Source organism: Physella acuta, unplaced genomic scaffold (genome assembly GCF_028476545.2).
Source record: "Physella acuta isolate Inbredline_101_S28 unplaced genomic scaffold, ASM2847654v3 ptg001581l, whole genome shotgun sequence".
Classification (NCBI taxonomy): Eukaryota; Metazoa; Mollusca; class Gastropoda; family Physidae; genus Physella; species Physella acuta.
Genome location: NW_026733095.1, coordinates 35572 through 58929, shown reverse-complemented (window position 1 = coordinate 58929; position 23358 = coordinate 35572). Strand labels below are relative to the sequence as shown.

Sequence of the window (23358 nt, the reverse complement as noted above, 5' to 3'; positions counted from 1 at the left end):
TTCAAAGTACACAGATCTGAGATATAATGCAGTGCTAATTGAATGACATTTTAAATATTGGTTGATCACATAGTCTTTCATTGAATATTTTATTTTTATAGGTTGTTTTTTAAATCTGGCTAACCAATTACGCTGGTCTAGTCTGAAGACCCATGCTATATTTATTCTTGCCAAATAGGTGTTTTATGTTTTAACTGTATTATTTGTGTAGAGCTCTACATTTTTATTTGGCATATCTTGTTGATAATTTATGGATAATAAATGTATCAATAATAAAAACTTTAAAAAAGTATGTCTTAAATGTATTTTGACTAATAAGTTAACTTTTTCCTTTGAAGAATAAAAATGATAATTATTCTACTTGAAGATATTACAATTTTTCTCTGTGGTCTGAAAAATTACATTTTTATGTCAATTTCATTTCTTATTATACTTTTTGTTGTTCCTGATCGAACTAAACTGATAGGTCTAGACATGTTTATTTCTATCTGTAATTGTCACAATTTACTCTTTTTTCTCTTCTGATAGTCTAGTCCCCAGTGGTGGTTATACAGGCTTGACAAAGTCTGCACTCATAATCACATGTATTGGAATTTTTTTTTTAAAGCAATGCTTTATTTTTAAGTTATAATTTTAAATTTGGGGGAGAGTTCTAAATTTTAAATGTCAAGTAATTATTAAATTGCACATTTATATGCTCCTACCTGTTGTCACCAAAAACAATCAGTCATCGGAGCAGGGATCATATGAGAAAAATGTTTGAGAAGCCTTGGCCGAACTCACAGGATGAATACCACTAGCCTAGTTTTTACTAGCACCGGTAGAGCTATAGATATACTGTTAGAGATTTTTTTTTCTGATCAATTCATGGTATGCCTGACGTTTTTTGTTTTTTGGGTTGAAGAAAAAATATGGTCTTGTAGCTCTACTTTTAAAAAAAAAACATTAGAAATACCACCATACAAAAAGAAAATCGGATATTGAAACAGAGGTTTTCAAAAAGGGGCACACACCTCAATCGGAGACAATAGTACTATCAACTATGGAAGGCGTGAAAACATTAATAGAAATGTAGGCTTACAAACAACCATCCCGACATCCTGCATAAATAGAAGCAAACTCTCCTTTGTGTTAAATTTCTCATCTGGTATAGTTGCGCAAAAATTACTACATAATATAATTAATTACTTAAAACATAAAATAAGCATCATGTTAAGTAAAATGTCATCGTATCTTGACCCACGTGCCAAGTTTCAGAGAAACTTCAAACACATTAAAAAGGGTAAGCCTATTTTATTTTATTATTTAGATATATTTATTTTTATTATTTTACTTTATATTTTATTCATTTATTGCGTTGGGCTTATATGGCACACGGGCGTGTAAGGCCGAAATTTTAAAAGTTGGCGTGAAAAAGTTCGGAAGCGACCAGATAACAAAAAAAAATGGCAGACAAAATGGCGTAAGGGCAAAAATAGCTTAATGTTACGGAGATTAATGTCACATTAATAAGTGATTATTCGAAATTTGTACATTTTGAAATTTACTTTATTCATTTTCAGAGACACTTAATTCTTACATACAGGACTAGATCTACTTACTTAATAGATCTAGATTCTAGTAGAAGTAGTAGAATCTTTCAATCTACTTATTTTTCCGAACTTGCATCAGTGATTCACTCACCTCACAGTTCACACTGTCTCGATCAACTGTCTGGAATGCATGACAGAATTTCTGCTATTTGAATAGGATATCTCCTAATGGGAGTTTAACAAAAGTAAGACTGTTTTGGCATTAGATAAATTAGAGATCATGGGTTCACCATACATCGTGATTCAGTGTAGATCTTAGTCTAGAAGTCTAGAAGAATCTATTATGACTAGATCTAGATTCTCTATATGAAATGTTTAAGTTTAAAATAATATTTTAATAAAATATTTCTCCATTTCCTTATTTTATTTGAGTGCCAGCAAACTCTAGAATAATGTTAACTAGAATCTAGCTAGATCTATATATTTAATTTATATAATAATTGTGAATCAGTTATATCAAAATAGATTATTTAAAAAACACCCTGTTAAACTAGGAACAATTCTTTATTTAAGATTTTAAGTTCACAGAAAAGCATCTTTTGATGTTGTCATGTTTTTCTCTTTTGAACTTTTCATGTGTTTTCTTGATTTCACAGGATGAATAACATCGGCTATCAACTTCTAGATAATAAACTTAATGGCTTTTGTGATGATCCACTTTGGGTACGTTTTTATCAGCCAATAAATGTATAGGGTTATTTTCATTAATAACCAATGTAAGAGCCAGGCAATGTAATTTTTGCGTATTTTAGGACATAGGTTTGACCTGGTACAACACATGGCCAGAGTTCACTAAGTGTTTCCAGTCAACCGTCCTCGTTTGGATACCCTGTGGATGGCTGTGGCTCACCGCACCCTTCTATATTTGGTACCTGGCCAGTTCCAGTAGGATCCAATCTGGCCATATCTTTAGTAAACTGTTTATTTTTAAACTGGTAAGTTTTTCTATTTGTAACCATGTAAAAATAACTAGCAGTGTTGTTCTGATGGTGCATGTGAATGCTTAAGTAGTTTGTATATTTGTAAATCTTTTAACAGAACAGTGTTAATTTTAATTGTTACCTTGTATCACCATATGATCAATACATGTTTTAGTAATAAGAAAATAAGTTTAGATGATCCATGGAGCAGATGAAATTGATTTCATCTGTTTCTCTCACATCAGCATATCAAAGGTTTATTTGATCAGCTTTATGATCAGTTGTCTTTATTTTTCCCACCTTCAGTAAGGTACCTATCAGACTAGGTTGGCCTAAGAACACCTTGCCGATTTGAGCCCAGGATTGAAACTTAAGACTTTGCAACTTCTAATTGTGTGCTGTACCACTTGACCATGCCATCCCATTGTTTAGGTTATAGTTGGCAAAAAATAAAAATAAAACTATAAACAGCTTGAATCGAGAGTATCTTTTTTAATAATTCTTATTAGGTACTAGGATTTGGCTCCCGTTTTTCGATGCGCGGCGAGATTTTCCTCCCGTTACCCAAATACCGAGAGTTGGCGGACGCGCGAGTGCGAGTGTTTCGTAATTTTTATTATTCTCCGTTTTTGCCTGGTCAATTTTATTGCGAGGAGTATTATTTTGAAGAAAAATGGACTTAGCGTATTATATATTTTTTAAAAATATTTTCATGGACTATTTTTTATGGAGTGTTTCATTGAAAATAAGGTAAGTTTGACTTATTCCCTAAACTTCTCTATGGGCTCTACTTGAAATTTTTTTGCATAATCTCCATTCTTATCCATTTTTCTCTATTACTGTAAAAAATCGTAATGATTGGATGTGTCTCTTAGCTGCAAAACGCTTCACAGTTTGGTGTACTGTTTGGGACTTTAACTGTTTACAGACTGGAAGTGAAAGTGAACCGGAAGTTGTCGGGTCTCGCTACTAACACTTGTGTGACTTAGTCTAGCTGATATGCTTGTATTACTGTAATTACGATTGTGGCGATCGTTGTTTTGACTCTGGCGATAGTGGCGAACGCTGTTTTGATTCGGGCGATAGTGGCGAATGCTGTTTTGATTCGGGCAATAGTGGCAAACGCTGTTTTGACTCGGGCGATAATGGCGAACGCTGTTTTGACGCCGGCAAAAGTAGCTAACGCCTTTTTTATTCGGGCGTTAGTGGCGAATACTGTTTTGACTCTGGCGCTTATGGCGAACGCTGTTTTGACACTGGTGATAGTACCGAAGGCATTTTTGACTCGGGCGTTGGTGGTGGGCGAAGTTTTGACAATGGCGATCGTTGTTTTGACTCTGGCGATAGTGGGAAACGCTGTTTTACTACTTTTACGCAGGCGATATTGGCGAGCGCTGTGTTGATGCTGGCGATTATGTCGAGCTTTGTTTTGACGCCCGCTATAGTGGCGAACGTTGTTTTGACGCCGACGAGCGTAGTTTTGACGCCGACGAGCGTAGTTTTGACGCCGACGAGCGTTGTTTTGACGCCGACGAGCGTTGTTTTGACGCCGACGAGCGTTGTTTTGACGCCGGTGATAGTGGCGAACGTTGTTTTGACGCCGGTGATAGTGACGAACGTTGTTTTGACGCCGGCGATAGTGGCGATCGTTGTTTTGACGCAGGTGATAGTGGCGAACGTTGTTTTGACGCCGGCGATAGTGACGAACGTTGTTTTGACGCCGGCGATAGTGGCGATCGTTGTTTTGACGCAGGTGATAGTGGCGAACGTTGTTTTGACGCCGGCGATCGCTGTTTTGACGCCGGCGATAGTGGCGAGCGTTGTTTTGATATTGACGGTAGTGGGGGGGGGGGGGGGGGAAGAAAGGAAGGTCTGGTATTAACAATACACATTAAATATTTGGTGTATTCAGAAAACCTTTTTATTTTGATGGGAAGGCAAATAATGTACTTGTACTCTTTACTTTTCCAGATAGAACCTACACTTCTAAAACCAGCACATCTCTACAATATGATAAGCAGTTACATGGCCTAATGACAGTTATATGGTCTAATGATGGAACACTATGTAAAAGAGAAATTAAAACTATTAAAATAAATAATGTGTTTATCTTTTATTTAGGCAAACTAATTAATTTGTGATATGAACTATTTCCTTTAAAAACCAACCAATGTTGAACATCTCCTGAAATGTAATATATTAACGAATAAGCAGAAACACATCTTTTTAAATTAAACTATATATATAAGTATACAAACAAGTTTATTACATTTATACGAATAAAACACCTTACATTTCTAATAGGTATAATGTGCCTTTTTTTTTTAAAATTTAAATATAAGCGCTCAGTTTTTCAACGATGTCAGGTGTGTCGATGACTCAGCATTTTACATTTTTACCATCCTTTACCTATTTGTCAACTATTTAGATAGAACCATCACACACACTTATTTTAGAGCTTCACTCTAGTTAGTTGTTAGCTTTAGATTCAAATAGATTGAGCCTAAACAAATAGTGTATGAACAAATTTCGTATTTAAAAATAGGGGGTGTACCCTGTTCCACCCCTTATTTTTTGTCAAACAGATAGATTTAAACACATATTTTGATTGTTTCTGTTTGAAAATAGAGTCATCTACAGCCAGGCAAATTTTGAGACTTAAGTGCTTAATAACTCAAATTTGCCATCATGTTGCATTTCACATCAACAAGACTTCGGTTTTGCGAAATTGTATAATTTATCAGCTTTGTAGCAGTTAAAACAAAAATCTTTTCAGTTATGAATATTATTTTGATTGTAATAACTGACACATCCATAGCTCATCATTCTCAGCAAGTTTGAGCTTAATTTTTCAAAGTGTTAAAATTTTAACTGAGATTTTATGAATGCACTGGATATGAAAAAATAGGGGGGGGGTACCCTGTTCTACTTCTGTTTTTGTTTAACTCTGCCCATAAATTTCTAATTTTATTGTTTACTATCCTTGCATATATGATAGATAAAGATATTGCAAAGTTATAACCAATTTGACCATATGGTTTACAAGCTAGGACAATTTTAGTAAACGCTTAAAAAAACTCTATCACAGAAATTGGAAAAAAACCTATGTTAAAAAAATCGCCTTTTTTAATACGAAAAAAAATCATAACTATTTAACCGTTTGAGCTACATCAAAAAGGAAAACTGTTCTGTTATTGTAATTTTTTGCTCCTTTTAACTGTAGTGGTTCTTTCCCTATTAAACCAATTTTCAAAATTTATCCTAGTACCTAATTCTTATTGATCAAGAAGGTTAGCTCATTTGTACAGTGAAGTGTCTTTTCTCTTATTAGGTAATCTTGTTTGCTCTACTAATTCTAACAATTATCAACCTACTGAATGTTATCAGTAAGAAAGGAATTACTTCACCAGACAGATTATTAAAAGCTGATGTTTTTGACCAAGCTACACTCATTTTAACTTTGGTAATTACATTTTTTTTCTGGATATTATACATTACTTTTTTTTTAGTACTTTTGACATTAACATTTAATTTTAAATAAATGTGAAATTTTTATTTTTAATTAATTTTATTCCATAATAGAAATTGTATCTTTATTTAGTGTTAAAATTTGAGACTGAGAAATTGCTTTTAATAAAAGAATAAATTATTTATTAGGGCCTATTATTATTTTATTATAATTACTGTTCTATTTTTACCAGTTTCTAGCATTTGCTTATACAATAGCAGAAAGAATAAAGCGCTTTGTAACATCAGGGATCTTGTTCATATTTTGGCTCTTGCTGCTACTCACGAACATTGTTCACTTCTACACCTACATAAAGCTAGAGGTAAAACTTGTCTAGTTGGCTGCAATAATCCACTGCCTCTTTCTACAGGAAAATGTACAATAACTTCAAGTATAGTACTCAATTAGACATTAAGATATACAAAATTTTTTTTTACTTTCTCTGATCAAGTGCCTAACAGAGTTGGGAACACAAGAACTGAACACTAGACTTTCAGGCTAATAATCTTGACCATGTCATCACATACATTGTCTCAGCAGAAGTGCTAATTATTAAGAGAAAAATAATAAACACAACATAAGAATATCTTCAAACACAAGGCTGTTTAAATTAATTAGAGGCTAGTAAAAAATAATGTTTTTTTACAGGTGTATGCAACAGATTTGTTTGTTTTCTCAACATTTTACGTCCAGTTCTTCTGCTATATAATGGAATTTCTATTACATTTTTTTGCTGAAAAAAGTAAAATACATTTTATTAACAAAAATAGGGTATGTGTATTTCAATGTTTAAATAAGTTTTATTTTATTTTTCCTTTATGAATTTAAATAAAATAATTAAATACAATATTTATATTTCCTAGAATTCACTTTTCAAGTAGTGTCTATAATTTGTTGGAATAACTTTTTTGAACTGTCAACTTGATTTTTCTTCATATTCTTAGAAACCAAGTCCTGAAAACAATGCTTCATTTCCATCTCGATTCACTTTCTGGTGGATGCAAAGGTAAATTTTACAAAAAGATTGAACATAAAGTTAATAACTTAAGAAAATGTATTTAGAGTAAATATTTAATAAGGATTTATTTTTACTTGTATAGTAGATTTTTTTTTTTACTTTGGCTTATGAAATATTATCATGATAAATTGTATAGCTTAATATGTAATTCCTTTTATTTTTGGAGCAGCATCATTAAGGAAAAATAAATTATTTTTTAATTTGTCTTGTTAAACAGTATCATGAAGCAAGGCTACAAGCAGCCCCTGACAGAGAAGGTGATGCCTGATCTTGCCCCTAGGGACAAATGTCAAACCATTCTGCCAAGATTTTTAAATCGATGGACCCCAGCATTAGAGGCAGCTCAAAGAAAGTAAAACAAGTTTTTGCTTTGTCAGAACTGAAAGTGTAACACTTGAATTTGTAAAGTAATTTTTACAAACAAAATTTTAGCCTTTACAGTGAGGAGTTGGTATAATTCAACCAAAACAAAGTGTGATTTATGGATGATCCCTAAACTTTAAATCACACGTTTGGCTCTCTGGTTCATGTTTGTAGGAAGTTCCTGTGTCCTTCCATGTCAGTGGGGTACCTGGTTTAAGTTAGGGAAAGTAAAGATGGCCCTGGCCTTTGTGCTGACCACACCATCCAGTCACATACTCTATGGGCAGTCTTTATAAAGATACATTATTTTTTAAATGGATTTGTAATGTGTTTTTTTTTTTTGCGTTATTTTTAAATGTATCTACTATTAATTTAAAACTCGATTATTTTTTTATTTCAAACTATAAGATTTTGAGGGTTAGGGTGCATTTATAAAATGTTATTTCTTTTCTTTAGATCAAAGAGAAAGAGAAAGCTTGGAGATGAGCATCCTCCCATGTCATCCAGTCAAAGAATAGATGGTAAAGTCAAAAAACTGAAAGAAGGGCCTTCACTTGTTTCAGTTTTGTTCAAAACTTTCTGGGCAGAATATTTTCTTAGTCAGATCTGGAAGTTGTTTCACGATGTGTTGCTACTGTGTAATCCCCTTCTCTTAGGGTAAGAGTTTTTTTTTTAGACTAGGTCTATTGTTTTCAAGATTTAAAATAAATCTCACTCTTTTTTGCATATTTCTTTAAATAGTCTTAATATTTTGTAAATTTTTAAAAGGCTTTTTGTATAAATAAATAATACTTTTAGATACTTTGTTTAATAAATTTTACAAGACTTTATAATTTGCTTTTTCTTACATCAGTAGACTCTCCCTGAGTACACCCAACTCTGATGGGTACCTAACTCATGTTAGGGAAAGGAAGGTGGCTGGGCATAGTGCTGACCACACTATCCCTTCATATGCTGAGGTCACATTAGCAGGTGAAACTCTATTTCACTTACCCCATAGATTGTCAGGTTTGGAAGGGGAGCTTTACTTTTTTTTCTACTTCATTTTATATTACCCCTTGAAAATTTTATATTGTTCAAATTATCTTTCTAATAGAATTTTTTTGACTATATAACACTACTTTTTAATAGCTTTTGTCTTAGTTTTAATTTTCTTAAAGGTTTCTCGTAGACTTTGTACAAAACAAGGAATCTGAACCATGGCATGGTTTCCTCCTGGCTGTGACTTTGTTCTTGTCCATGTGCATGCAGTCAATCCTGTTTAACCAGATGTATCACCAGTCTACCTCTCTTGGACTGAGAATCAGGGCTTCCATCATATCTTCAGTGTTTAGGAAAGTAAGTTTATTATATCGCTGTCATTAGGACATGTTCTTGAAACCTAGAATTAAAATTCACCATCTACTGCTATCATACTAGTCCACTAGCTGTGATATGTACTTGACAAATTTAAAGCAATTTGTTTGGCTTACCGCACAGTCCTGCCCTATTCTGTGGTAATTTTTTTAAATTTAAAATTATAAAACAAAGAGCATTATATTATTTTATAACTTTGTTTTGGTTAATTACCAATGATCAGTTGTTGTTTTTTAAAGTTTGATGTACATTATTATTTTCACATCCCTGTCTGACAAAACCTGGCCTCTTGTCCTCAGTCATTGACCATGGACAACGTGGCAAGGAAAGAATCAACTGTGGGTGAGGTGGTCAACCTGATGTCTGTGGATGCTGGCCACATTGAAAGTCTGATGAGTTATGCCTGGGCCATGTGGTCAAGTCCATTACAGATTGTTGTATCCATATATCTTCTATACATCATTATAGGTACTGGTAGTTGAAATGTTTCCCAATTTATAACATGTATCCCAAATTGATATTATATATAGCTAAAAAAATATTTTATGTAAAAGTAAAGTTTTAAGTTGTGTCTATGTATCTATGGATGAGTTTAGAAACATTCATGTTCCATAAGGGCTTCTAATTATGTTGTAATAAGCACCATGCCTAGCAACATGAACTTCCCCAGACTTTGACACAGGACAAAGTGTTGTCCTTAATTTGAGAGCTTGTGTTCACAGTCAGTTGTTCTACCGTTTAATAATGTCAGATATCCAACTCAAGACTTTCAGGTTAGCAGTTGTACACCCTACCATCCATCCGATGGGGTAACTGTTCAAAACTCCAAGCCAACTCAGTTTTAAGACAACTATTAAACCTTTTTCCAGGTATATCCATTTTTGTTGGTGCTGGCTTTTTGGTGCTTCTTATCCCTATCAATGGGTTTATCTCAGCCCAACTGGGCAAATTACAGATTAAGCTGATGGCTCATAAGGATGAGAGGATAAAAATTATGAATGAACTTCTTAGTGGGATCAAGGTTTGTTTTTCCCTGTGCCCATTTACACAATGTTTTATATGCAGATGAAGTTAAGTTCATGTTTTGTGACCCTAGTGTAGGAAGCACCATTCTTAAATGTATGTACTTTTTCACCCAAAGTTACGTAACTGAAGTCAAGACTTTTAGGTTAACATTAATACTCTATGCCACTTAGTATTAAGATTTTGTTTTTTCAACTGCTGTTTACTTTTATTGTACGTTATAATAGTCCCCTGTTGCTTTCAGATAGTGAAATTATTTGCATGGGAGAAAAGTTTTGAAAGGAGAATACTTGAAGTCCGTGATAAGGAACTGCAGAAACTACGTCGTTTTTCCCTCTTAGGGTGTAGCTTATCTTTTTCATGGTCTGTTGCACCATTCTTGGTAGGTTAAAAAACTCAATGATAGTGTAAAATGGAAGCATCGGTTCAGATAAATGGATTGTATGGTCACACCACTCCAGGACACAGACTTTATTTATTTATAAAAAGATTCAGCTTAGATCGAACTGGAACTATATTTTTCTTTCCCCACAGGTCTCCCTACTGACCTTCCTGAGTTATGTGTACCTGTCTAGTGACCACTACCTGAACCCTAAAACAGCTTTTGTTGCTATTTCACTTTTGGACATCTTGCGCTATGCTATTACCTTTGCCCCTATGATTGTTACAGATATAATAAAGGTAGTGTTTACAATTTTTTACTTGTATGTTTCTTTTTATCTTTTAAGGTACAAAAAATATCTAATGGAGAATAATTTGTATTACAGTTTCCATCTATAATAATAGTTTCGCTGTCTATCTATGTATCTATCTATCTATGTATCTATCTATCTATGTATCTGACAAGAACGCTCTAGAGAAAACACAAGCAATTTAAAAACCTTCACAGAGAAACGAAAACGAGATATGACGTCACATAGAAAATAATATCAAGCCGGAGAGTGCACACAGTAATATGACTTCATTGATTCTCGAGTAAACATTGAATAAAAAGGCAATTTTGTCTAATCTAAGTGGTTTGCGTGAAGAGCTTCTTCCATATAATTCTTCAGGTAGGGGCAATGCCCCACCCCCGCATAAGAACGTCTGAGCCCCCCCCCCCCCCCTCCCCAACTCAAAAGAAATTTCTTCAACGATACTCTATAATAAAATTACCGCCTAATTAATGTGTCTAATCTAAAAAGTTGTTTTCTTGCAATTTCTTTAATGCAATTCTTCGGGTAGTGGCTAAGCGCGACACCAGTGTTTCTTTCAGACTTTTTCCTCCCCCGAGGGGGGAACTTTTTCTAATCTAAAAAGTGTTTAGCATGCAGTTTTTTTTTCAAGCATCTCTTCTGGTAGGGGCGAAGCCCCGCCCAGATTCTTCCTTTAGTTTGTATGATCTACAAATGCGACCAGTGTTTCTTTCAGACCTTTTCCTCCCCGGAGAGGGGTGGGGGTACTTGAAATTTTCGGGGGCGGGATAGAATTTTCTGGAAGGGGCGGACACTGGAAAAAAGTATATAGATCTAATTATATTTCATTAAATGGGATGGTAGACATGTTTTGGGGTGTGTGGGGGGGAGGGGGGCTAAGCCCCCTCCTCCCAAGTAGAGTTGCCTGAAAGAAACTCTAAATGCGATTTTTGTCATGAATGAGATTAGGTGCATGGTTTAGGGATATGCCTATGACTATATTTTGTATAAATTAAAGTACCGAGAAAATAGCCAGCACTATCAACCTAGCGCCCGTTGTATCCTTCCTCAACGGGCCATTTTTCTTGTTTACAATATTTTGTGTTCAGTGGCCAATATAAGCTGTTTATTGAACCAGTTAAACAATATTTGAAGGCCGATTGTATACAGGTAAATTATTTATTCTACAGGCTGTTACCTCAGCTAAGCGAATAGAGAAGTTTCTTTGTCATGATGATCTGGATAAAGGAAATGTTCATCACACAGATCAGTTAGGTAAGCTTAATTACTTAATTAAAATAATTTAAATTACAAAAAATGGAGGGATTTTAGAGAACAGTATCCTGGCTGAATTTCACCACAGAGTATCTACTGTGTTGGCTACCTGAATTAATGAAAATAAAGGGCCCATTTTGTCATGAAAACTGAAAAATCATATAAATTAAAGGCCAATAACTGTTATAAAAATTTAAGTCACATAGCTGAATGTTGTGAAAACTAAAGGTTCATTACTACCACAAAAATCAAAGAACTATTACTGTCATTAAAATTAAATGTCATGGTATATAAAGGCTCACAAAAGTCTAATTTCTCCATGTTATATTACAGTACATGATTTAGTAGGTGTACAAAAAACACAGACGAACCATTTTAAAAACGCTATGTTCTCCCTACATTATCATTAGGGAGGATAATTTTTTTTAATATGACATTTAATTGTCTTAATTACAGACCATGTCGTCCACATAGAGAGGGGTACATTCAGATGGAGTTCTGAGTTTGGGATCACTTTAAAAAAGTTAGTTTGTATACCCTGAATAACAAAATAATATGCTTGTTTCTCCATTCATGGTTGTCTATAGCATAGTTGAAATAATAATGTTGTTAATTAAATAGTGTAATTGGTAGTACAAATGGCATATATTTTATATAATTAATAATATAAATAAGGAAAGTTAACAGCTTTTAAAATTATCATAGTTAATTTTACTTCTGTGTAAAATCTTGATCAAATTGGCAAGTTACTTCAGTGAAGTTTGTATATGTGTGTTTGTGGTTGTAGCATCAACATGAGTGTGGATGAAGGCAAGTTAGTGGCTGTAGTTGGCACTGTGGGCAGTGGCAAGTCTTCCTTGTTGTCTGCTTTACTGGGAGAGATGCAGATAATAGAAGGAAGGGTCAACATCAAGGTGAGGAAACATTGTGATAGCCAGCTTTAAGAGAGAATTAGAAAAAAAGGGTTTTTCTGCAAAATATTTTATTCTGTGAATGTTTTTATTATTTGTTTCACATATTCGTTGCCTGTGTTCAGTATTGCACATTGCTACTTTTTAAATTATTTTGCAGGGTAGTTTGGCTTATGTTTCACAGCAGGCATGGATACAGAACGACACATTGAAAAACAACATCTTGTTTGGGAGACCACTGGACCAGAAATTGTATGACAAGTGTCTCAATGCCTGTGCTCTGAGACCAGACCTGAACATCCTGCCTGCTGGGGATTTGACGGAGATTGGTGAAAAGGTGGGTTGGTTCAGTGCAAATTATTAACTACAGTTTATTTGGTCTAATTCACTCAGTTCAATTATTTGTGTATTTGGTTGAGTTCATTCAGTTTAGAAATTAAATTTAGATTACTTTAAGATTGTTACATGTAACTTCCATGTTTTTCTTTAACAGTTTTTGAAAATGGATTTTAGCTTTCATAACCAGTTCTCCTCTCCTTATGACACATGTTTAAGTTAAATCAGTCTATCACACTACTTTTATAGAATGTTATGACATGGCATCACAGGATCAGTTCTTCTATTTGTGCAGGGTATCAACCTCTCAGGGGGTCAGAAGCAGCGTGTGGCGCTAGCCCGGGCTGTGTACTCCCAGTCAGACATCTACCTGCTGGATGACCCTCTCAGTGCTGTGGACTCTCATGTTGGTCAGCACATCTTTGATCAAGTCATCAGCGAGGCTGGGCTCTTAAAAAGGAAGGTAATCCTAGTTTAATGGAAATAACATAAGTTGTTTGTATGGTTATGGATTATTGTTTTCATGGATATTTTATTTGAGTTCAAAATGATTTTCAATTTTTAAAACTAAACTTTATCTGCATTTAAAAAATTTAGGTTTTTATATTGAATAAAAGTATTTATGATTACTCTCATTTAGATTCTAAAATTAATTGCTTGTTTCAGGCAAGAATCTTGGTGACCCATGGAATCCAGTTTCTTCCTCGTACTGACCATATCATTGTAATGACTGGAGGTCAAATCTCTGAAGCTGGACACTTCAAGGACTTGATGACACACAATGGGCCATTCGCTAAGTTGATAACACTCCTTACCCAGAAAGTTGATCAAGATGATACTACAAGTAAAGAATGTGAGTTGATGGCATAATGATGGAAATGTCATGCTTCATCTTTTATTTATATATATATATATATATATATATATATATATATATATATATATACATATTGATCGTATTGCCAGAAAACTTTGAGAAATTGTTGAGAATACTCCTATGAAGGTTTCTGCCATTTAAAAAATTTATTTCAGAGGACGGTGACCAAGTGGTAGGGTGCGGTATGGCAGAGTTCTCCAGCAACTACCTTAGCACCTTGGGTTCATTGATTGGCTGTCCTGCAGGGGGGGGGGGGGGTCAGTGGTACTACTTCACCAGTAGTATCTACCAGTCCTGTCTGTTGAGTCACCCGGTGTGCCCCGGTCTCCCCAGTGAGCACTACATATATTTTTGAACAACACCCTACACCAGGGTCAAGCCAGGCTATAAGATTTTATGACTGAACAAAATCACCTGGCTGCCCTATGGAAGGGTAACCAGTGGTTCCCGAGAGCACCCTGGGATGCCCCTGAAACCTAGGAAGTCACCAAGGGGTGTTGTACCTCACTACTATGGAGGCTGATTTACACACAGTCAAGGGTTTCATCCAGCATGCCCCACACTCCAAAAACTAAGATGCAAAAATATAGCACTGCATAGATGAAACCCGAAATAAAATGTTATCACTCTGGTGTGTAGGACTACATCCCAGCAACATGCAAAGGGTACTCTAGTTGATTAATAATGTTTGGTTTTTATTAAAATCTTGTCTAGATTTAAGTTTTTATTTAGTATAAAATTGCTGTTTTGTTTAAATGTTGCCATTTTATGTTATAGTAAAGGAACTCCAAGAAATATTCCTAAAACAGATGTCTGAAGCGAAAAATGAAAATAAAGGAACAGCCATTGATATTTTAAGAAAGATATCTTCTACGTACGTTTCAATATCAGATTTTTCACATCTTAAGAATTAAAGTTTTGTAGTTGACGTTTGTGTAAAATTTAACTATTAAGTTTATCTTGTGATGGAGCAAAATAAAATTTACAGAAATTCCTTCATATAACTTTCAAATAATCTGTATGAATGCTTTTAGTTTTAACTTAAAATGTTGCCCTAGATAAACTGACATTAGTCTTCATATCTATAGCATAACACAGATCTCAGAGAAAAAGGAGATTTTGAGTGAAGAAAGGAAGCTTCAACAAAGTCAACAAGATACTCTGGTTGAAGAAGAAATGGTGGCCACTGGAAATGTACCAATTTTTTTTTTTTTACATTAGCCTAACACTGGGGAAAATTTTTTTTAAAATTAATATTGTAATAATCTTTCCATTAATAATATTTAAACTAAAGCTATTATTCCTGAAGATGATGTTTTTTTCTATGGTTTTTTTTTAATTGTATTATTATGGTAAGGAATTAAAGAAAATGGGAACATGTTTGTTCCATAATTATACAAGACTAACTATATAATTGTGAAAACAAAATTAAATTAAATATTAAATAGCTTTAGTGGCTTTCCACCTGTCAAATTTTGAACTTTTAAAAATGAACATGGAGCTATTAAAAAGATATATATAACTTGGTGTGCTTGATAGCAAGATTCCATTTCATTTTTTACAACTCATTATGCAGCTAAAAGTAGGAAAAAAAAATTTTTGAGAGGGTTAGTAGATGTAAATATTTTAATAAAAATCTTTTTGAAACAAATTTTTAGTTTCCCAAATTAAAATTTTTTTATTTAATAAAAAACAAACGCTACCTATCTGAATGCGCATTTTTAATCAAGTAAATATTTATCCACTAACAGGTCAGATTAGGAGTGTATAAACAGTATGCAAAGTCCATAGGATTCTTCTACCTCAGCCTGATCATTTTGTTCCATGCTGGCTACACAGCCTTTAGTATGGGCTCTTCTGTTTATTTAAGTATCTGGACTGATGATACCAACCTCGGCAACTTCACCAAATGGCCAAGTAACAGCACACAGAGGATGGATCAAAATAATTTCTACATTGGAATTTATGGGATCTTTGGCATTCTTCAAAGTGAGCTGAATTTTACAATTTTGTCTACAGAATTTAGAATTCATAATTTTATTTCTTAATATATGAAATATGACATCAAAATTTTAATTATCTTATGGGATCGGAGTGGTAGAGCAGGTAAAGCTCATGTTTGCTCAATCGAGCCTCATCAGCACAGGAGTTCACACATTGGATTGCTTGATTTAGCTACCATGAGCTTTATCTGCCCAACAACGCCAGCCCCCTAGATAGCAAAGAGAGATAATTAAAAAATCAAAAAACTGCTGCCTTGTAGTCTGTTGTTGGATGGAATTGGCTAAAGCAGGCTAAAATTGGAGTTAACTGAATTTTTGACACCTAATACTTAATTAAGTTTGAGAAAATCCCTTCCAATATTAGAATTAAAAATGAAGAAGTAGAAGACATTTTTGTATGGACTAGTAATTGTATTATATCTTTCAGTAATTTATTGAAGATGATTTTGTATTACATGCTACCTTTATGGGTAACTGACAAAGAATTATTGTTGATGATTTTTTTTTTACCATCTGCAGCCTTGTTTGTGATGGGTTACTCACTGACTGAGAGCTTCCGCAGCATCCACGCTTCAAGGAAACTTCACAGCTCCATGCTACAGTGCATCTTACACGCCCCCATGTCTTTCTTTGATACCACACCAGTCGGGCGCATCATCAACCGTTTCTCTAAAGACATGGACGATGTGGATGAGCAGATTCCCATGACATTCCACTACTCGATTGAGTGTGGTTTAGTCGTCCTGTCATCTGTGATTATTATCTCATATAGCACGCCAATATTTCTACCATTCCTCTTGCCCCTGGCTGTTTTCTATTTCTTTATTCAGGTTGGTATCTGGCTTTGTGTTTTACTTTTATATTCAAATTGAGTTTATATTGTACAAAAAAAAACTGAGTTTTTGTACAATTCATTAGACATTAGATTTCATTGGGTTTTTCTTTTTTAATCACAACAAAAAAAACTAATATTCCAACAGATTAACAGATTGATTTAATTTTTAATTAGTTTTACAGTTTAAAATGTTTCTATAATGCAAACCGCAAGGTAGGTGGGAGAGCACATGGTTGTTAACCTTAAATTCATGATTTCGAACTCCTAAGCAGATGAGGTTTGTTAGCTGGGGACATCAACCCATCTAAAAGAGAAGACTCCAAAATCAAACAATCAAAATCAAGCCCTGAGTGTTTCATCTCTTTGGGTGCATCCATTATCCCTCTGAACAAAAGGATCCACATTATCATAACGTCAGTAGGCTGTATTATCTTTTTATACACATCTCTTTCAGAGGTTTTTTATAACCACCTCCCGTCAACTGAAGCGACTAGGAGCCAAAACTACCTCTCCCATCTTTAACCATTTCAGTGAGACCCTGACTGGTGCTAGCGTTATCCGAGCATTCGGAGCGGAGAAAAGATTTGTACAAGAGGCTGATAGCAAGGTGGACTTGAATCAGATCTTCATGTTCATAACTTACAGTAGTGATAGGTAGGTCCATATGATCTAATAGTTATAAAATGTGCTCCATACAAAACTTATGTTGTAGTATGTGCTCTAGACTAGGCTACTCTAAATTGCAAATTGCAATCCATACTACTGTAAAGTAGCAATATCAAGATCGTACTATTGTATGTGTGCGATATTTGATTTATATTGCCACATATGAATCTCTGCTTTGTAAATCTTCAAGTTTTAAAACATGCAATTTATTTATAAAGTTTCATATATAGTGAGTTGAACTTACATAAGTGGGGTGTACCCTTTATTTTAGATGGCTTGGTGTACGTCTAGAGTTTGTGGGCAATGTGGTGACATTCGCCGCTGCCACTATAGCTGTGGCCACCAGGGATGTGATTAGTGGCGGTATCATGGGACTCTCCATCACTTATGCATTTCAAGTATGTCAAACCGTGTCAAACCCAGCCACTCATGTTAACCCTCCTAAAACTGGCAACTCATGTTAACCATGTTAAACCCAGCCACTCATGTTAACCATGTCAAATCCAGCCACTCATGTTAACTATGTCAAATCCAGCAACTCATGTTAACAATGTCAAATCCAGCAACTCATGTTAATCATGTCAAACCTAGCAACTCATGTTAATCATATCAAACCCAGCAACTCAGGTTAACCATGTTAAACCCAGCCACTCATGTTAACCATGTCAAACCCAGCCACTCATGTTAACCATGTCAAACCCAGCAACTCATGTTAACCCTCACAAAACTGGAAACTCTTGTTTACCATGTCAAACACAGCAACTTATTGTGATGATGCAAGTGAATTATATATTATAAATAGTTTAGAGGTCAAACAGATGAAAGGAGAAACAGAGCATAGTGTAGTCAGGTACACCAGTAGAATTTCAGGAGATGACCGGTCACATGCGATGGTCAGCTGATTAGGGAGCAGTTAGAGATAACATTAGAGCAAGTAGCAATCAGACGTGTTAGGTCGGTCAAAGTGGAGCATGGAGACAGTTGAAAAGTAGATAGTGTTAGAATTGGTCATGGGAGTGTGTAGTGGGAAGTCAAGTTTTAGTTGCAGTTAGATAGTGTTAGTAGACAGTCATGTTTTAGGACATAGTTATAGTAGGAGTTGAAGAATTATGTGTAAATAAAAAACTGTAGTATGTCTGAATTGGACCTTTTGTGTTTGATTTCATCACTGACTGTGCCAGGCTTTCTCGAACTTGGCACCACACTCATTTTAACCCTTTCAAACCCAGCAACTCTTGTTAACCCTTTCAAACCCAGCAACTAATGTTAACCCTTTCAATCCCAGCAACTCTTGTTATACCTGTCATCAGCTTGAAGTATATTACTCATTACCTGTTTCAGCTTTAATGAAATTGTACCCATCATATTTTCATTTAGAGTTAAAGAATTACGTAAAGCAGCATAAATTTGCAGTCTTATCTTTAAAATAAGATAGAATTAAAACATCATGTCTATCATGTCTATTTTTTTTTTTCAATTAATTCGTTTAAAAATCATTTTAATTTAATTTTGTTAAGACATTAAATTGTGACCCCTTACTAGGTGACGGGAAACCTAAATTGGTTGGTCAGAATGACAAGTGACCTTGAGTCTCATGTTGTATCAGTAGAGAGGATAATACAGTATACAGAACTTGACTCTGAGGTGAGAAACTTGTTATTCTATCACTGACATGTTATACATCAGTGGAGAGGGTAGTACAGTATACAGAACTTGACACTGAGGTGAGAAACTTGTTATTCTATCACTGACATGTTATACATCAGTGGAGAGGATAATACAGAAGGCCTATACAGAATTTGACACTGATGGAAAAAAACAAATTACCACCTTATCCCCAGTTTCTAGCTTTCCTTAGATGAATTACCTGCCTGTTAGCCTGTAAAATGTATTTGTTTTTTTCAGGCAGCCTGGGATAATTTCATGTACAAAAGTCCTGTTGGCTGGCCAACTACTGGACACGTCAAGATTGAAAATCTGAGTCTGCGCTATAGGGATGGCCTTGACTTTGTCTTGAAGTCGGTTAGCTTTGAAGTAAATGCTCAGGAAAAGGTGATTGTTGTTGTCAAACTAAATTATTTTGTATTCTTGTGATTTGTGATTTTTTTTTTTTACATTTTTTTATTTAGCAAAGTTGAATTAATCTGCAAGGGAAAAAAAGACTATTAAAACTTTTTTCAAAACATTATCTAATATTAAATCTCACTGTTTTGAGAACTTGGTTGAGAAAATCAAATTATGTCAGTATATACAAAAATGAATCTATTATTGTTCAAATTTTCTAACAATAGTTATCAAATTTTGAGTTTGCTTAAAGAAGTAGTTTGGTTTATAAACAACTGTTTTATTTTCATCAAACAACTAAAATATTATTTTGTGATATAGTTTACTTATTTAAGTGTTAAATCTCAAAACAGATTTAATTCTGTAGAAAATATTGTTGTCACTATTTTGTTTTTCTACTGTCACATTTTGTTTCAGGTTGGTATAGTGGGTCGCACAGGGGCAGGCAAATCTTCACTCACACAGGCACTGTTCAGGCTAGTGGAGCCTGCTGGTGGAAAGATTATTATTGATGAGATAGACATCAGCCAGCTAGGTCTACATGACCTGAGGTCAAAGATCACAATACTACCCCAGGTGGGACAACTCTTCATCCTAAATTTGGATGTCAAATGGATGTCAACACTTTATTATACTGGTCAAATGGGGGGTGGGCGGGCAACTCTTAATCATATTTTACATCACACTGTTCATTTGGGGGACATGTATAAGGGAATGGAACATGGCTGCTCAATCATAGACGTACAAAGAACTGTGGAAATGGCCTAAATATGTACCTCTCAGCTGTGTAGTAGTGGTAAACTTTTTGTAAAATACATTACCTTTTGCTAGTCATAGAGCAGTGCAATCAAAACATATGGCCCTTGTTTCTTAGAAGAAGGTTGGTCGTGAGCCTAACTGAAAGTGTTGACTGTTTAAATCTGTTGTTGAATGTGTTTGTTTGGCTGATGGTTCTGGTATTTTCCTGCAGGACCCTGTGATATTTGAAGGGACTCTAAGAACCAACTTGGACCCATTCAGTGAATTTGGGGAAGATGCTCTGTGGGTGGCGCTGGAACACGCACACCTGAAATCTTTTGTTGAAAGTCTGGCGGATAAGTTGGATCATCAGTGTGGTGAAGGTGGAGAAAATCTGAGGTAATGTTCTTGGTAGTTATAAACATCAGTGTGGAGAGGGGAGGGTGGAGAAAATCTGAGGTAGTGTTCTTGGTAGTTATAAACATCAGTGTGGAGAGGGGAGGGTGGAGAAAATCTGAGGTAGTGTTCTTGGTAGTTATAAACAATGTGGAGAAGGGAGGGTGGAGAAAATCTGTAAATATCCTGACATCATTTTGTTCATAATGCTGCTGATGAATCTGTACATACATGTCATGGTTAGGAAAATGATCTGAGTTAGGGTCATAAATTGCAACAAAAATTATAACCTCAAATACACAGACCTACTTTGCTAGTCAAATAAGTTACATGAAAATAAATTTAATTTAGTTGATTTTCTTCACCTTATGAATGTATGTATTTAAAAATGAACTTAAATGAAAAATAAAATAGAAATAGTTTTAACAAGTTACTTTTTTCTGTTTGCAACCACCTCCCACCAGTGTTGGACAGAGACAACTGCTATGCCTGGGCAGGGCTTTGCTGCGCAAGACAAAAATTCTGATACTGGACGAGGCAACAGCAGCTGTAGACATGGAGACAGATGAGCTGATTCAGACCACCATTAGACAAGAGTTCCAGAACTGTACCATCCTGACCATAGCTCACCGACTCAACACCATCATGGATTACAACAGGTGCTGGCATTACTTTATTAGATAATACTTGGAAAAGTAGATCTATTTTGGCCTAAAAGCAATCTTTCATTTAGACCTTCAATAAAGAAGACATTCATACATTTTTAACTTAACCCTTTACAGATGCATACATTGAATTATTTTAAAATGTTGGCAAAGGTATCTCTAAAAATCATCGATAAGGATGTTTTGCTCGGAGACTTAGTCTCTACGGAAACCGTATTGACAAGTGCCATTTTGTTGGGAGCCAATTTGTCTGGAGCCTATTTGTCGAGAGCCTATATGAAGGGGTTCATTTGTCGCTGGCCTTTTTGACGGGGGTCTTATGTTTTGTCATGGGCCGTTTTTATGCTGCACATACATTTAGTGATATTTTATTTTCAGTTATTTAGAGGTTTAGATTAACAACTATTGTAATTTGATTTTTTAAAAATTATTCAATATTTTTTTAATTCTCCAGGATTCTTGTGTTAGACAAGGGGGAGGTGAAAGAATATGATACACCACAAAACTTACTGAAGAATACTGATGGCATTTTCTACAGCATGGCTAAAACAGCAGGCTTGGTATCTTAGAGCCACAAGACTGTCAATGTATATAAGATGATGTATGTAAACGTGGCACACATGACTGTTAGCCATCTTTGATAACCTGGTTATTTCACTACATGTTGGTCATAGTTGATAACTTGGTTATTTTATCATTGTTGATGACCTGGTTATATAGTCATTGTTGATAACCTCGTTATATAGTGATAACCTGGTTATATAGACATTGTTGATAACCTGGTTATATAGTCATTGTTGATAACCTGGTTATATAGTCATTGTTGATAACCTGGTTATATAGTCATTGTTGATAACCTGGTTATTTCACTACATGTTGGTCATTGTTGATGACCTAGTTATAGATCACTGTTGATAACCTGGTTATATATCACTGTTGATAACCTGGTTATATAGTCATTGTTGATACCTATGATTTTTTTTATAAGCAATAACACTTGTCAGTATCAGATACAAAGATGTTTATAATTTTACTGTGTAAAGTTTTGAATATAACTTATTCACACTGAAAAAATATTTAAAAGTCAGTGATTCAAAAGGAATGTTTTATCCAGCCACTGGTCATATAATGTTAAGTGTGTTTTAGTCATATATTATAACAACAGTGGAGTGACCTGGGGGAACCTCAGCCCTATTTATATGTCACATGTTCCTATTGTTTGCTTCATGGGTTCATAGTACACAGATCTGAGATGTAATGCAATAATAATTCATAATTAAATGACAAATAGTTTAAACACTAGTTGATCACATTGTCTTTCATTGAATATTTATAGATTGTTTTTTTTTTAAAACCTGGCTAGTTAATGATGCTGGTCTAGTCAGAAGACATTTAAAATGTTATATTCATTCCTGCCAAATAGTTTTGTTTTAATGTTTTAACTGTATTATTTGGCATGGATAATAAATTTATTAATAAAAAAAACTATTTTAACTTTTATGTTAATTTTTTAATTTGAAGAATAAAAATGCTAATTATTCTACATGGAGATATTACAATTTTTCTCTGTGGTCTGAAAAATGACATTATTTGTCAATTTTATTTCTTATTGTAGTTTTTATTGTTCATGATACAGACTTTATATCTAAACATTTGTTTCTTACTATTTACCTTTTTTTTTACTTGTGGTTGCCAGGATTCTAATGGCAACAATAAATACATGACACATTCACCAATAGTGATAATATATGTACAGATCTAAATATTAAGATACTTTTTTTTTAATTATCTCTTTTAAATTTAAAAAAACAACAACTAATAATGCTTCTTTTTTAGTTTTGAATTAAGGGGTGAGGGTCTAAATTTACAATGTCTATTAATGTTGAAATTCTATATTTATGTGTTCCTTCCTGATGTCACCAAATAGTCTTCTTAGCAGGGATCTAATTAAGGAAAATGTTTGAGAAGCCTTGGTCCAACTCCCTGAATGAATACCAATTAGCCTAGTTCTGCTTGATTTTACTAGTCGAGCCACCCTGCTAGAGTTCAAGATTTGTCTGTCATTTATTTTATTTCTGTTAAAACAACCCACCAAAGACATCACCATATATAGAGAAAAACTGAATATTAAAACTGTA

At 34.4% G+C, this 23358-nt stretch overlaps 1 protein-coding gene across 1 annotated transcript; it reads left to right on the top strand.

Moving 5' to 3' along the window:
- The first annotated feature begins 1689 nt into the window (after positions 1-1689).
- Positions 1690-22049, top strand: LOC131928988 (multidrug resistance-associated protein 1). The gene is made up of 32 exons (XM_059285173.1): positions 1690-1777; positions 2189-2255; positions 2345-2527; positions 5844-5975; positions 6214-6342; positions 6669-6791; positions 6965-7026; positions 7256-7390; positions 7858-8058; positions 8562-8739; positions 9057-9225; positions 9627-9778; positions 10025-10162; positions 10315-10461; positions 11645-11729; positions 12186-12252; positions 12517-12643; positions 12801-12977; positions 13272-13439; positions 13643-13829; positions 14631-14727; positions 14942-15047; positions 15605-15842; positions 16376-16686; positions 17146-17345; positions 17629-17755; positions 18900-19001; positions 19263-19409; positions 19839-19997; positions 20392-20558; positions 21020-21214; positions 21675-22049. The coding sequence occupies exons 2-32, from the start codon at positions 2190-2192 to the stop codon at positions 21787-21789; spliced, it is 4590 nt and encodes a 1529-aa protein (XP_059141156.1). The 5' UTR covers positions 1690-1777; position 2189; the 3' UTR covers positions 21790-22049.
- Positions 22050-23358: the final 1309 nt, after the last annotated feature.

What these genes read in the sequence shown, in the direction of transcription:
- LOC131928988 (XM_059285173.1), top strand. Translation starts at nt 2,190, where the DNA reads ATGAATAACATCGGCTATCAACTTCTAGATAATAAACTTAATGGCTTT. An exon ending in GGTCTGTTGCACCATTCTTG is followed by an intron (nt 10,163 to 10,314) that starts GTAGGTTAAAAA and finishes CTTTCCCCACAG; the next exon opens with GTCTCCCTACTGACCTTCCT. An exon ending in TGACGGAGATTGGTGAAAAG is followed by an intron (nt 12,978 to 13,271) that starts GTGGGTTGGTTC and finishes CTATTTGTGCAG; the next exon opens with GGTATCAACCTCTCAGGGGG.